At 35.3% G+C, this 14172-nt stretch overlaps 1 protein-coding gene across 8 annotated transcripts in view; it reads right to left on the minus strand.

Moving 5' to 3' along the window:
• Positions 1 to 1319: 1319 nt before the first annotated feature.
• The window catches only part of rptor (regulatory associated protein of MTOR, complex 1), a 199497-nt gene continuing 186644 nt past the window's right edge, over positions 1320 to 14172 (minus strand). For all 8 annotated transcript variants that reach the window (XM_055157939.1, XM_020939830.2, XM_055157943.1 and 5 more), the window contains 6 exons: positions 11425 to 11531; positions 9286 to 9413; positions 7289 to 7375; positions 6700 to 6816; positions 5856 to 5985; positions 1320 to 4072 (listed from right to left, as the gene is read on the minus strand). In XM_055157939.1, the coding sequence (XP_055013914.1) occupies positions 3998 to 4072; positions 5856 to 5985; positions 6700 to 6816; positions 7289 to 7375; positions 9286 to 9413; positions 11425 to 11531 (644 nt within the window). In that variant the 3' untranslated portion in view covers positions 1320 to 3997. The remainder of the gene's footprint in view (positions 4073 to 5855; positions 5986 to 6699; positions 6817 to 7288; positions 7376 to 9285; positions 9414 to 11424; positions 11532 to 14172) is intronic.

A 14172-nucleotide genomic window follows, 5' to 3' on the forward strand; every position in this document is an offset into this window, starting at 1 on the left:
GACGCAGCATTGTTTGAGCTACTGGACTTCCCACCACTTTCATTAAACCATGTGAATCACAGCTGGAGGACCAATACTGCAGTCATCTGGTAGTCAAGTAGCTAATATTCAAAATTGTATTCAAGTAATGTAAAATACTACTTTAAAGAAATTTATTACAAACTCATATTTGGTTAAAGTTCCTATATTAAGATAAACTGGCTCTTGTGAGCTTTGCCATAGCGTGTTATTATCTCCTCAAAAAGAGATGCAGAGTTGTGTTTTATTTCATTCACACATGTTTGAGTAATCCTTTATTATTAGTCTGTCTACATCTCTAAAGCCCCAAATGCTCTGTTCCACCTTGTGATGTCATGACACATGTTAAGAGCTACATTTGACCTTTTGTTCAGTGGAGACTGGCAATTCCAGGGCTGAAATTATCCAAATGAACCTAGTGAAGGTGTATGGAGTTTAAACATGCAGCTGAGCACTTTCTTTATTGCCACATGACATCACAAGGTGGAACAGAGAGTTTTCTGTTTCAGGGAACTCAGCCAAAATTTGTAGGATTTTGTGTGCCAACCACATGTGAATGAAACAAAACACAACTCCAGGAATGTTTATGATAAGGAAACATATACACATATTATAACATAGTTCAGAAAATAGCGTAATATAAATTAAAATTTTGTCCAATGTGAATAATTTGTTTAGATCTAGTTTATATTTTTATGTCTTTATATCCTATGTTTTGTTAAATATTTGCATTACAATCCACCTGTAAAATGTCTAGCATAAAATTCTTACTCTGCCTGTACCATCCACACTAGGGCTGCACAATCTTAGAAAAATATGTGATAGCACTTAACCATTTTTAGTATTACCAAATTATATTATTGTAATATTTCAGCCTACATTAATTGTAATAAAATAAAAACTAGTCTGAGACTAAACTAAGACCAAAAGAGGACACATTATCCTTATATTCTGTAACTAGGGCTGCACAGTATCAGAAACATATGTGATAGTCCATAGCCATTTTTAGTATTACCAAATTATATTACTGCAATATTTCAACTAACATGAACTGTAAACTGTGTTCAGTTACTAGTCAAACTGTAAAATAAAAAACTAAATGAACACCATTTTCAGGACAAAAATATAAAATCATGACAAAAATCTAGTCATTTTTACATTTTGATTTCCAAAAAAACAATGTTGGTCAAATAGATCTCTTCTTTTTCTTCTTTCATTGACCAATACCGCAATATTAATAATTAATAATGCAATATATACCACTACTACTCCATAGAAAGATTCAGAGACAGTAGAGTGTCCAGTGTGGTATTTGGTTTATTTCATCTCCGTCTCAGAACCACAATCAGCAAAGCAGCCAACAGCCAGACAACCCTGATTGTTTTTATGTTTCCTCTCTCACTACTTTAAGTCTTTTCCTTCTTTTTCTCCAAAAACTCAACACAAAGTAGTATAGTATTGTTTTGGAGACATTTCTGATTTTGGTGAAAGGTCAGTGTCAGTTTGGACTAACCTTGGTCAAATTGTGAATTCTTGTTTAAACTTTGGGGGAAATCAAGAGACAAGCCCATTGCAGTAGCATAAATAATTATACTAGTCTGTCTGTCCTGCTGCCCCCATCTTACTCAAGTCAAGGCCTACCAACGGAAAAAGCAGAGTTAAAAACACAAAATTACGTAACAGAACGATTAAGAATAAAAAAGTTACAGAAGCAAAGCTGAAGGAGAGGCACGTCATTTTGATATCACAAGGAAATTATAGCGACAAGCAGCACCACAGTGACACAGGGAATTGCAGGGTTGTACAAGGGGACATCAGACTGGGTATTATAATCAACTGTTTCAATTGACATACATGTTTATTCCTTTTGAAGATACTCTGTGTAACTTTTTTGGAGAATGGTCCACCATCTGCTTGCATTCATGGAGATGTCTTAACTTTGCATGGGTTATATTCCACAATATGACATTAAATTTCTCTATCTCCATGGAGACAAGCAGATGATGTCACCAGGCCAAGGTATACACTACCAGTCAAAATTTGGGCACATCATCTCATTCACATTCAATGTTTTTTTGTTTTTTGCATATGTTTACTGTTCTCTACATTTTATGTATGTACGGAAGACATCAAATATATGAAACAAGATAAATGGAATTATGTAGTAAAGAAAAATCTTAAATAACACTACATAATATTTTTCGACGGAGCAAAAGGTGGATACTTTGAGGATTTGAATATAGAATGTGACATTTGTAGTTACATAACTTTTTTCTTTGCTACATATATTTTACTATATATTTAATGTCCTTTGTATGTATATAAAATGTGTAAAGTAGTAAGCATATTGGAAAAAAATAAAAATAAAAAATCTGTCAGATCTGTGGTGAACATAGCTGCTCACCGTATGAATGGAGGTTCAAGGTATTTTTGGAAAGTTAATACACTTTCGTAGCTATGTTAAATAGATGTTTTAATGCCATATTGTGGAACATTTCAGGCAATGCAATAAACCATAAAGACAAGTAGATGATGGACCCGTCCACCAGAAAAGTTACACAGTATACCTTTAAATCCAATGTGACATGACCCTGATCAGATGTTACCTGTAACCATCTTCCTGCTAGTTCCTTTTCAAATAAATTCAAAACCAAACAATAAAACCAAAATAAAATACATAACTAATTCATTTGTTTACAGTGGAAAGATCAATAACGGCATTATTATTTATTAAAACGAAAATAACTATTGTATGTGCCACTCAAAACATAAAGTAGTTTTTATATTGCTTTATGGCTGCTTGAATCAAACACATTTTGAGATTAAATTTGCATTCAAGTGCTGTGTTATCTGACATGAAGGGGCATGAAGCTAGGTCCTAGAATACATGATTATTGCTTTGCAGAAGTACCATTCTTGTAAGCGTAACACTTTTCTTTCTTAGCCAGCTACCTTAACCACCTCGGGATACAGTTTCCCTTATAACAGGTAGTATGTCTCAAAATAACCAAAAACAACAAAAAGCCATTGGCCCTGGTGTTAGCAAGGAAAAAGAAAATTTGGCACGCTGGAGACAATGAACAAGGAAGTGAACTGTGCTAATATGTGCTGAAACATACACGCATACTCATTCAAGGGTGACATGCACCACTCAAGACAGAACCCAGTCTGTTTTTGTCTATCTGAAGGTGCAGCGAAGGCTATATCTGTCCTTTTTAGCTGTCGAATGCACATTTTGAGGTCCAGCAAAAATGTGCCCCTTACAGGTTGCATGGAGGGTGTTTTCAAGTCCAAGGTAGTGACACTAGCTGCGATGCAACAGTCTTTCTCTCTTTCTTTTTAAAATAAATCCTTTGTCTTCTGTCCTCTTCTGTATAGACTTATTTATATATACACAGCCTGCAGCATGGCCAAGTCTACAATCATTAGCTCCATAATAAGAATATGAATAAACAATGAAAAGGTAATTTTATATATAGTATGTATAGAGAGTCTTTTGTAGCACAAGTTTCATGTTTTGCAGCAGCCATCACTTGAACATTCAGGTTGGGAGTAATTGCATATGTACAAAAATATAATTTACATCCCGGAGCTCAGAGTCAGGTCTCCAGTCATAATTTGGGAAAATGAGATCATGGGACACTGGGGTGGTTGCAGGGTAGGATTGGGCGATTGGACAAAAAAAATTACAAGATGTTTTTTTCTTCATCGATGACAATTTCTGATTTGATTTTTGTCTTATTAAAAACAAATAAAAATGGCTTTCAACCTTAATTTCAACATAAACTAGACAAACCTTGCCATTTAAAACAAAACAAAAATATAGTCCGATTTCTTTGTCCAAAGTCTGAACTCCAAACCACATGCTTTTACTGACTGGCTGTAGACCTCACGATTGAAATCCCAAAGCTGATAATTGATTCAATTCTCAATTAAAATTCATTGCACAGCCCTGGTTGGGGGTGAATGCTGGTGTGTGTTATCTCCTCTCCAGTCTCTTCTCTGCTGAGTAGATGGACATGTAGTAGTCATTACTGCCCACCGCCAAGTGAGGCTGTGGAGAGAGAGGAACACAGTTAGGACGCTGACAAGACAACTGGTCACTCAGACTTAAGCACTATATTTATACAGTTGTCAAAACTGAGGTAGAGGACAGTCATGTTTTCTATAATACCTTAATTCTGCATAAAGAAATACTTAATTAACAATGAATAAATTGTTTATTAAAGGGCCCACATCACAGTTTTTTCCAATCAGTGTTATGTTGTTTCTTCATCAAAACATACCTTAAGTTGTGTTTTATTTAATTCACACATGTTAACTCACAAATCCTGCATATTTAGGCTGAGTTCTTCTCTCAAACAGATAACACTCTTTTCCACCTTGAGATGTCATGTGGTAATACAAGAAGCACTCCCCTGTGTTTTCAAATACACCTTCACTAGAATCATTTGGATGATTTCAGTCCTGGGATTGCCAGTTTTACTGAACAAAAGGTAAAAGGAGCTGTTAACTTGAAAACTACCACTACATGACATCACAAGGTGGAACAAAGCATTTTGAGCATTGGCGATGGAGACAGACTAATAAAAAAGGATCAGTCAAACATGTAATATAGGAACTAAAATGTGTAAGATTTAAAAGCAAATGCTTAATAGAACAGGTTTTTTAAATAAATTACCAAAATATCCAAGATTAAGAAACGCATCTTGACTGAATATTTCCCTGTAAGCCTTTTTATGAACTTCCTAAAATATGAAATGTTTGATTCAGTAGATTTTTCATGTTGGAAGAAAGAGCAGTTCTTTGACAATTTAAAAAAGTCTTAAAGTGCATTTTACATTCAAACTTCCCTTGTCCCTGTACATTCATGGATCATAAATGCAGAGTTCATTTCATATTATCACATTTATTTGTCAAATGCAATGTAATGTAATGTGAAGCCTGCCAGCCTGCTAATGCAGCAATATAGAAATCAGCTAATGCTAGCGCCGTGGCAACAAGCCTAAATGCGACATTAGGAGAGTTAATGTGTTTTGGGCATTCAGCATCAGGAAAGTACTGTTAATCCAAATCATACTTCATAGTAACAGGCTCTGTGGTCACTGTACCTTTCAACAGCCATAAGCAACCAAGCTGGGGAAGTTACAATTATAGTTTATATCATTGTCCAACTTCAAGATTTTACACCCAATTTTAGGCATAGGGACTGCAGTAAATTCAGGAAGTGCGTGTCAGCATGCAAGTTGTTAGCTTCACTGTGGGTTCACAGAGCTCTAGTCTCTGAAAGTTGTGAAAAGTGCTTAAAAATTCATTGTGGTGAATAATTAGGATGCAAAAGGTAAGACAGGAATACAAACAGTTTTAAATTAACTAGTTCTGTTAGTTCTGTTGGTTTTTTAAGACGATAAAAATCAGATAAGGCACATTTAATGTTTTTAGGTTAATCACTATTATGAACTACATTATTCATGGTTGAGATTCATTTTAGACCAGGTTTAGTCTATTTTAAACCTGATATAGTGGATCTGGTGGTACTCTGAAAGCCAAATACTATCTCTATTGGTACTTTGTGTGAAATGTTTGAGAACCACTCTAATGGTTGTCAATGATCACATCACAGTAATCTGGAAACAATTTAGATTTTAGATTAAATTTTGGGTTTGAGGACCTGTGAAAACCCATACACTTGATTTCATTTGAATTTTTTTGGTTAAGACTGTTCGATTCTGTATTTTTGTAATGTTCTGTTTTAATCAGAAATGAAAACAAATACATATATAAATTCTTTACAAAAATAACAACAGAAATAGGCAGATATGTAGACAGCAGTTTACCCAGTACGGATGGAAGGCTAAACAGCTGATAGCACCAATCCTCTGTCCCATGAAGCCGTCGTAGTATTTAATGTTGCTGATCACGTCTCCATTCGAGTTGTACACTGCAATAAACTGGTTCATTGAGCCACTGCACAAGAGAAAAAGACAAAGAGAGAAGCAATAGTCAAGTATGTTTTTAAATAGATATAATACTGCGTACGGTGTAATTTGGAGGGGAATATAATATAGAAGAATCTCACATCATTATGACAACCAGCCTAAAATTAATTAATGAAGATATGTCCAGCCTTTGAATGGGTTTACAAGACAATATTACTAAGAAATAAGAGGCCAGTAGTCAGACAGGTAAAATATCTTAAATGAATGAAGTCATATGCAATAAAATTAAATCACCATTTCATCAACAAAGGACTTGAATCATATCAGGAAGGTAAAATTTAATCATTCCATGGGCTTCTGAATTCAAAGTAAAGTAGAAGTATAATTCTAATAATCTAATTGTACATATGGTGGCTATATTGTTAGTATATTAGCTACCCATGTGCTTCACCATTAAATCAACATGGTCTCTTCCAGTGACAAAAACTGAAAGTTACTCACCACTACAGCCTTGAAATAGCCCAGGAGAACTGCAATTTTGTATATACTCTTAACTACTATGCAAGCCCATCAGTAATTTCAGCCTGGTTTACCTAAATACACACTTGTTGCCTAATACAGCTAATGGACTCACAGTAGCTATGATTTATCCATTTTAGTGACACCCTCTCTCAGTCATCCTAATGATATCTAAATCCTAATGATGTCTAGATCCGTTACTATGTTATAGTCTGGGACTCACCATGCGAACAGGTTTGCTTGTGGGTGGATGTCCAAAGCTGTCAGTCCTTTTACAGTCTGAAGCACATTGACTGAGTCCGGGCTCCGTGGCTCAAAGAAACGCACATCACCATTAACACTAAAAAGAACATGTCATAATAATTTATAAACAAATAAAATTAACAAATAGTTTATTAAAGGTCTTATAATGCTCAAATGATCAAATATCATGTTATAATATTGTTACCACCTCAGAAACTTACCTGGAGTTGTGTTGCGTTTCATTCACATGTTTGAGTAAGTCTTTACTAACTGCTCTAGTGAAGGTGTATGGAGTTTAAAAACACAGGGGAGCACTGTACATGACATCACAAGAGGGAAGCGCTTGTGTGTTAAACATGTGTCAATGAAACAAAACACAACTCCAGGTATATCTCTTCATGTGGAAACAACATCATAATACAGACCAGAAAATGGCATAATATAGGTCCTAACACTTTAACAGAGTAGTTGCTAAAGTATTTGTTCATAATTTACTGACTAATTAATGTGGAGTTATTGCAATGTGGTACCTAAATATCAAATGTATGACAAATGATATATAACATTACCTGACACTGATTATATGGCCATCTGTCTCTTTCTGCAGGTGAGCTTTGACCACCCAGGCGCCATGTTCTCTATACGTCATCACACGACTGCAAAAAACATTAAAATATCCATATTACAGTGTGTATAGTGCACTCTCCAGTACATAAAATAGGCAGTAATTTGGTTGAAATACATTCTACAAAAGTAAACTTAATATTGTATTGCAATAAATAGAAGCGATGGTGTTTTCTTCTTTACAAGCAACATAACTTTTTATTTTACAATGCTGGTTACTAATACAGTAGCCTTGTAATACAGAGGAGTGAACACTGGGTGGCACTGTGAGATTGCGACAGAAGAGCTGGGATGTTAAGTGTTCTTGAAACGCTCACTACATTTTATCCATACTGGAAGCTTTTGACCACAAAAAGAAGAATGCTTTTTCACACTTCACACATTCTAACAAGACAGCCAATTAGCAGCAATTTGACATTTCCCGGGAATGGTTAAAGCGTAAAAGTTTTGATCTTTTTTTCACATTACTATTTTGTGTTAATGTATGTTAATTAAAAGGATACAATTTAAGTACATTATCTTAAAATACAAAAGACTGCTTTGGAAATAAAAATTACATGGATCCAAGATGTCACAATACATTTAATAATTTATTTATTTTTGGCCAAAAATACACTAAAATAGAAACTTTTTAAAAAATATATTGCTCCACAAACTTGACTTTTATTTGGCCTGGAGGAGAAACTGCTCCAGCTTGTCTCCATGGAAATGTTGTTTGGCTACATCTTCCACAGTATGGAATAAAACTGATCTATTTCCATGGACAATGTTCTGAAATATGGCTTTCTGTTTCCATGGAATGATGCAGGTTAACGTGCCACCCCCAGAAAGTTACACACTGTAACTTTAAGGTCAATATTTAAATACTTATTCTATGTCTTAAACAAAAAAGCCTCTCTGGCCTTATTGAGGCTGGCAAATGAGCAGATTCAAAATATGAATGATCCCCAATAACTACTGTTTCTTTTCTCTCATGAGGGGGAAATTAAGATTGTATTGAGACAAATGGCTGTGAAGCAAAACAGAACATAGCTTGTCTCTCTGTTGGGAATTACAATGGTGGCAAATGGATATATAAAGCATCTCCCGTGTCTTTAAATAACACTTTTAAGAGTCAGTATTTATGCCATTTATGTCTTAATGAGACACTAATGAGGTCAAAGGGGCAGGTCAGGAGTCAGTCCTAATTTATGCTACTAAGAGTCAATAAATAAGAACAGTGAAGCGCATAGGCTGCAGTGTATATACTAGTTAAACTGTATATTTTCCATACAACTCTTTTTTTTAAATCAAGAATGGCCCAACAAATAAAGTCAGATGCCTTTTCTTTAATAACCAGATACAATAAACAACATCAGAATGTGCTGGGGTGAGGTTGAAACTGGCTTCTTTATGTTTGTTGGGCAAACGCTAAATCAGCTGTGTAGTGTGACCAATAGATCATGATTCTGCATTTTGTTCATGAAAGGCAAATTAGTGTTTTATACAGGTTTTACATCCCATGAAGAAATTTGCATTATTAGGCTACTTTTTGTTTCTGTTACACACCTCTCCCATAGAGTTTATTGAGTATATGGAGGCACAAGTGATTGTAATTTCATCTCAGTTTATGGAGAAAAAAATGTTTGCCCATGTAGTAGAGTGAAGTTTGTTTTATTTATATTGTAAAAGCAGCTTAGGGTCAAAGGAGATAGCTGTGTTTCGTTTGTATCTAATTATAAAGCATTTTTATCTTCCACAAACCTGGAAGTGCAGTGTAAGCATGCTAGTTGTTAGGTTTACAGTTGCTGAAAGTGCTTACAACTCAACACAGTGAATAATTAGGACGCTAGGAATGTGTTAGGAAAGTGAGGAATAACTTTGGACTGCCGCAAGCCATTTAAAGTTCTAGTTTTCATACTTTTAAGAGTAAAAATCAGGTCTAGCTCCTCCTAACACTTACCATTCATTTGGGCCCATTCTGCGATCAAACACTCGGACAGAACCATCACCAAGGCCGGCGACAACAAGGGAGCGCTGGGAGTCACATGACAGACTGGTCACACAGCTGTCCGCTCCAGTGGGTATGTCCTGCCAGAAAAACAGACAAAAACACTGCTTTACAAGTGTCCCAACTCGTGAAACTCTTAGACAAATAATCAATGATGTAGTTTGTAGACTATTGGCTCATTTAGACTAAAAACCAGCGTCGATAAGTAGCCACGAGCCGGGCCTTTGGTACTCCAGGCTGCTCCATCCATCAAGGGGCTGATTAGCACAGACGACCATTAGACAAAAGGGAGAGAAAGACAAAAGCACACTAATGGGCTGCATTACTTTACTAAACGCTAAATGTCACTTCTTACGACAACAGAGTGGCCAACAGGGTAAAATATGATTCAGCACTGTAAAACTTGTAGCCAAAAACTTTAGATACTAAAACTAGTATTCAAACAAGGTATTGTATTCATTTGAAGTATCAATACTGAACAATAAAAAAAATGACAAAAATCCACCTTTACAAAACAAATAGATTTAGATTTGTATTAATATAAATTATATTATAATATTATATTAGAACTGGTATATGACCACTGTATAATATCAAAGAAGCTAAAATTATTTTGTGTTGAAAATTACATTCTATTGTTACCATGGAAAAAAAACATCCTTGTTAATATAAATAAACAGAAAGCTAAACTCAATAAAATGTTAATAAAATGTTAACTTTGTGGAGGTTGCACATCATCAACTACCTACATGATGAATGAAGTTAAATACATTCATAGACAAGTTTTATGCAGTACTGGGGAGATCAAATAAGAGTCCTGAGGCACTCAAAAAGTATAAAATAATTAAAAGCCTTTAATACCACATGGCAGATAAAGGCTTTTAAAATAAAAATAATAATAAATAAAGGTACTTTTTGAGTTCCTCAGTTTTTTTCCTACTTTGTATTTGAGACTGGTCCCTACACTGAAGAGCACCAAAAGAACAATTCTGCACATTTTTTGCATATCCAAGTAGCACTCCTGCCCCCAAAGCCTTTAAGAGTCAGATTTGCGAAGCTGCAAGCCCACTCTTAGTAAGAACACATATTTTCAGTTTCATATCATTTTCAGTGCAATACACATAAAAACATTTTTGGCCAGAAAGTTACATACTGTGGCTTGAAGTAAGTGAAAGAGTGTTATTTTGCAAAAGGCTGACAGTTTAATAAAAGGGAAATTGGATGTCTTAATATAAGCTGTTCATATTGTACGTCTGAGCAGCGCTGTAGCCTTTACATCTGTATTAGAGACACACAGAGCGATCGATCCCAGTTAATCCTTTAATAACACTCAGTGAACTGTGAGGAAGTCCCTGACACCACACAACATGCTGCTCATCCAACTCTATTAAACACAAACACACAGTGAACTGGCGTTTTTGCTGTATTTTGGAAATTCTCCCTTTAAACCTGCATTTGAGGTTTTGGTACCAGGTTATAATAATAATTACTTGATTAAAGGTTTAATATTGGAAGTTAGGGTATTATTTAAGAAGTTACTAAGCCTGAATCATTCTACATAAAGTATTTTATGAATCATTGGTAATGCTAAATTTTAAAGTGTTAAACTGTTTTTAAATCACATGCCCTTGTAGATTGTGACAAAATTTGGTTACATGTATTAAGTGTGTTGCCAAAAGACACAACAACAGTATAACCCTATCACCCTGTCAAAACATCCCACAATGCTTTGCTGTTGTTCAGGACTCATCAGTGATATAAATCTTAAAAGCAGATAATTGAACCACTAATGTCCATTACACAAGTACCTGGTCTACCTCCTATTTTTTTGTCTCGCCTTTTGAAAAATGTGCATTTACAATGTGTGTTTAAAACTTTAACTACAACTTAAACTGCTGCAAGCTATGGACAATTTGTCTTAAAACAGAAAAGGCCCGCAGTGGCACCCTAGGGCTCGGCCTTTAGACAAAATCCATGGTGTTAAGGCTCACCAATTTAAATGCAGGACTATGAGTGGAGGGTGCGATGTTTTCTACTAAAGTTAAAGTTTTAAATGGTTTTCCCCAAAATGTTAATGTGTCTGTGTGTTACCTGGACTTTCATCTCCCGATCCGTGTCCCAAATTCTGATGACTCGTACATCTCCGGACGTCATGAGGAGACCAGTGTCCTGCTCCCAGTCCACCACCATCCCCGCACCTGCAACACACAACCAACACAAAACCATCAGTTATCCATAAGTTACACAACTGTGAGTTATTCAGGTGACCTCACAACCATCTGCTAGTATATACTCAATGGAGAAAGTTTTGCAATATTGTTGATTAAAAAAACTATAAAGTATATTGATGTCTACTACATAGATACTAATTGATAATAGAATAGACGCATTATCAATACCATAAAAATAAAAATAAAAAATAAGACAAAGTTATATGATGAGTTATGGAAACTTACAGTTATATATAAAAATCTATATTTTTGTGTTGAAACAGCATTTTAATGTCTAATTTTTAAATATATTTTATTATTATCACTGGACATGAAACTCAATCCCCCCCCCAAAAAATAAAGAAAATAAAATTAAAATAATTTCAACCCTAGTTTAGGGACCAGGCTAGTTAAATGAAAGGGACTATACAGTATACAATAGTCTGTGATTTGGGTCACATGTTTATGTTACAATATTACTAATATTACTATAGTTGCCTAGGTAATAATGTATATGTTAATATTTTATGTTTACATAATGTACGTTGAAACATGTAAAGATAGTAATATATAGCTATTCACTTTGTTTACAGCAGAGTGCAAATTCAATGTGGCTTTGAAAGAATTAAGCCATACTGTGGTCAATGAGCCAAGAATAATCACCATTGTAGTTCAGAGAGGTACTGCAATGGATAAAGTCTTGTACAAACAAAACAGAAGGAGCCTTTTAACCACTGTTTAAATATTTAACGCCTCAGAGGTGCTGTGATCTAACACACTGGTTAAAGTGAGTGCACATGAATTCAGTGGGTTAGAATAAATCTCACACAGCTGGTGCCACTCTGAACTGACCTGCGTCTGGGCTCAAACTCAACCGACCAACCTGAAGAGAGGCCAGCTCCACCTTCTGTGGCCCTCATATTAACCATTAGTTCAACAACTGACTAGGGCTAGCAAAACAATTGTTCATTGTACGCCTATAACTGACTACACCATGAGTGTGCAATACAGGATTTAATCTTTTGATCAACTGGCCACTGAGGCAAGATCGTTTCAAAAGAATTGAATTTAACAGGGGCTGTACCCATTTTTTCATGTAATAAAGTAAAATATGTTTGCCTTAGTACAGATGTATAGTGAAAGCAACTCTTAGGGTCAAAATGAGGTTGTTGTACTGTATGCATTCTATTATAACATGCTTTTATCACCTGCAAACTGGGAAGTAATATTGGTGCGCTGTTAGCTTTCTAGTTGTTAGCATAACCATGATGGCAAAACTTCCCTCTGGCCTCAAAGTTGTGGAAACAATCCATAAATAAACTGCAGCGAATAGGATGCAAGGAATGTGTAGAAAGAGAAATAAGTTTGGACTAGAGATCGACTGGGTTTTCTCATAGCTGATCCAGAGCCGATAAAATCAGCTGATATTTTTGAGCCAATGTTGGACTGATTTTGACTATTTTCACAAAAGGTGTGTGTTTTTTGGAAACAAAATATCAGCCTGTGCTAGACATTTAAGACTGATAGCAGATACGCTAACAAGTCAAAATAATGGGTATTACCAGATAAATCTAGTAGACACACTGTCTTAGATTGGGTAACTGGGTATTTAAATTTTTATTATAGGTGGCTTGTGTTAATGTGCAACCCGGATGCAATGGAAACAGACATTTGAGGTTTATAATAATTTATATATAGTGTTCATGCTGATTCAAAGTGCATGTTTGAGTTTTCAAAGGGTGTCTTGTCTAGAGGAGCTCTGGGACAGGCTTGGAGCCCGTCAGCAGAGCCTGGCTGAAGATCAGTCAAACTGTGCTTGAACCAGAAAGTGAAGAGGCCAAAGCAGCAAGGAGCGAATACACTCAGTGAAACCTGCCATCTCAACTTGAGTCTAGACCAGAGACCAGATATCAGAAAACAGCACTTCCAACTTTGAGGCCAGAGTTTGGATTGGATGAATAGTGATGATTTAAAAAAAAAAAAGCTCTCACACAGTCCAGGATCATTTCTCAGACAGGTATCAGAGCCAAATGTTAGGGCAATTTTGAAAACAGGTGACAGAGCCATTTTGAGGACATGTTTTCAAATTGACAATGTTGAAAAATAAGAGTGGATTTGGTAACACTTCAAAATAATAACACTTTAATAGCCTTAATAAAGCATGGAAAGACTTAATGAACACATTGTTTAGTAATAATTTCTAATAAAGTGCTTGTTCATTATTAATTAAGTTAAGTTAAATTTTATTTATGTTGTATTAAAGGCCCTGTGCCCACTTGTATGTATCTGTATATGTATCTGAGCAATATTTGATTTATATTGCCCCAGTACACATATGTTATACAAGCTGCTCCCCAGTTCAAAGTAAGTCCGCTGCAGGATGTCTGTATCTAATTAGAGAAGCATTTTATTGTTTGCAAGACGTGTATATTAGCATGCTAGTTGTTGTTAGCTTTTTCGTCATGACAAAAGCACACACTGGTCTCTGAAAGCTGTGAAAAGGGATAGTAAAGTTAGGACGTTCGAAATGCATTTAAGTGAGGAATAACTTAATAACTTACACTAGTAACATTTTAAAATTAACCAGATATTTTTCACGTTTTAAGACATTTTTATAAATTGGTACACA

This window comes from Boleophthalmus pectinirostris, unplaced genomic scaffold (genome assembly GCF_026225935.1).
Source record: "Boleophthalmus pectinirostris isolate CB_2022bp ecotype Guang Dong unplaced genomic scaffold, ASM2622593v1 HiC_scaffold_22, whole genome shotgun sequence".
NCBI classification, from domain to species: domain Eukaryota; kingdom Metazoa; phylum Chordata; class Actinopteri; order Gobiiformes; family Gobiidae; genus Boleophthalmus; species Boleophthalmus pectinirostris.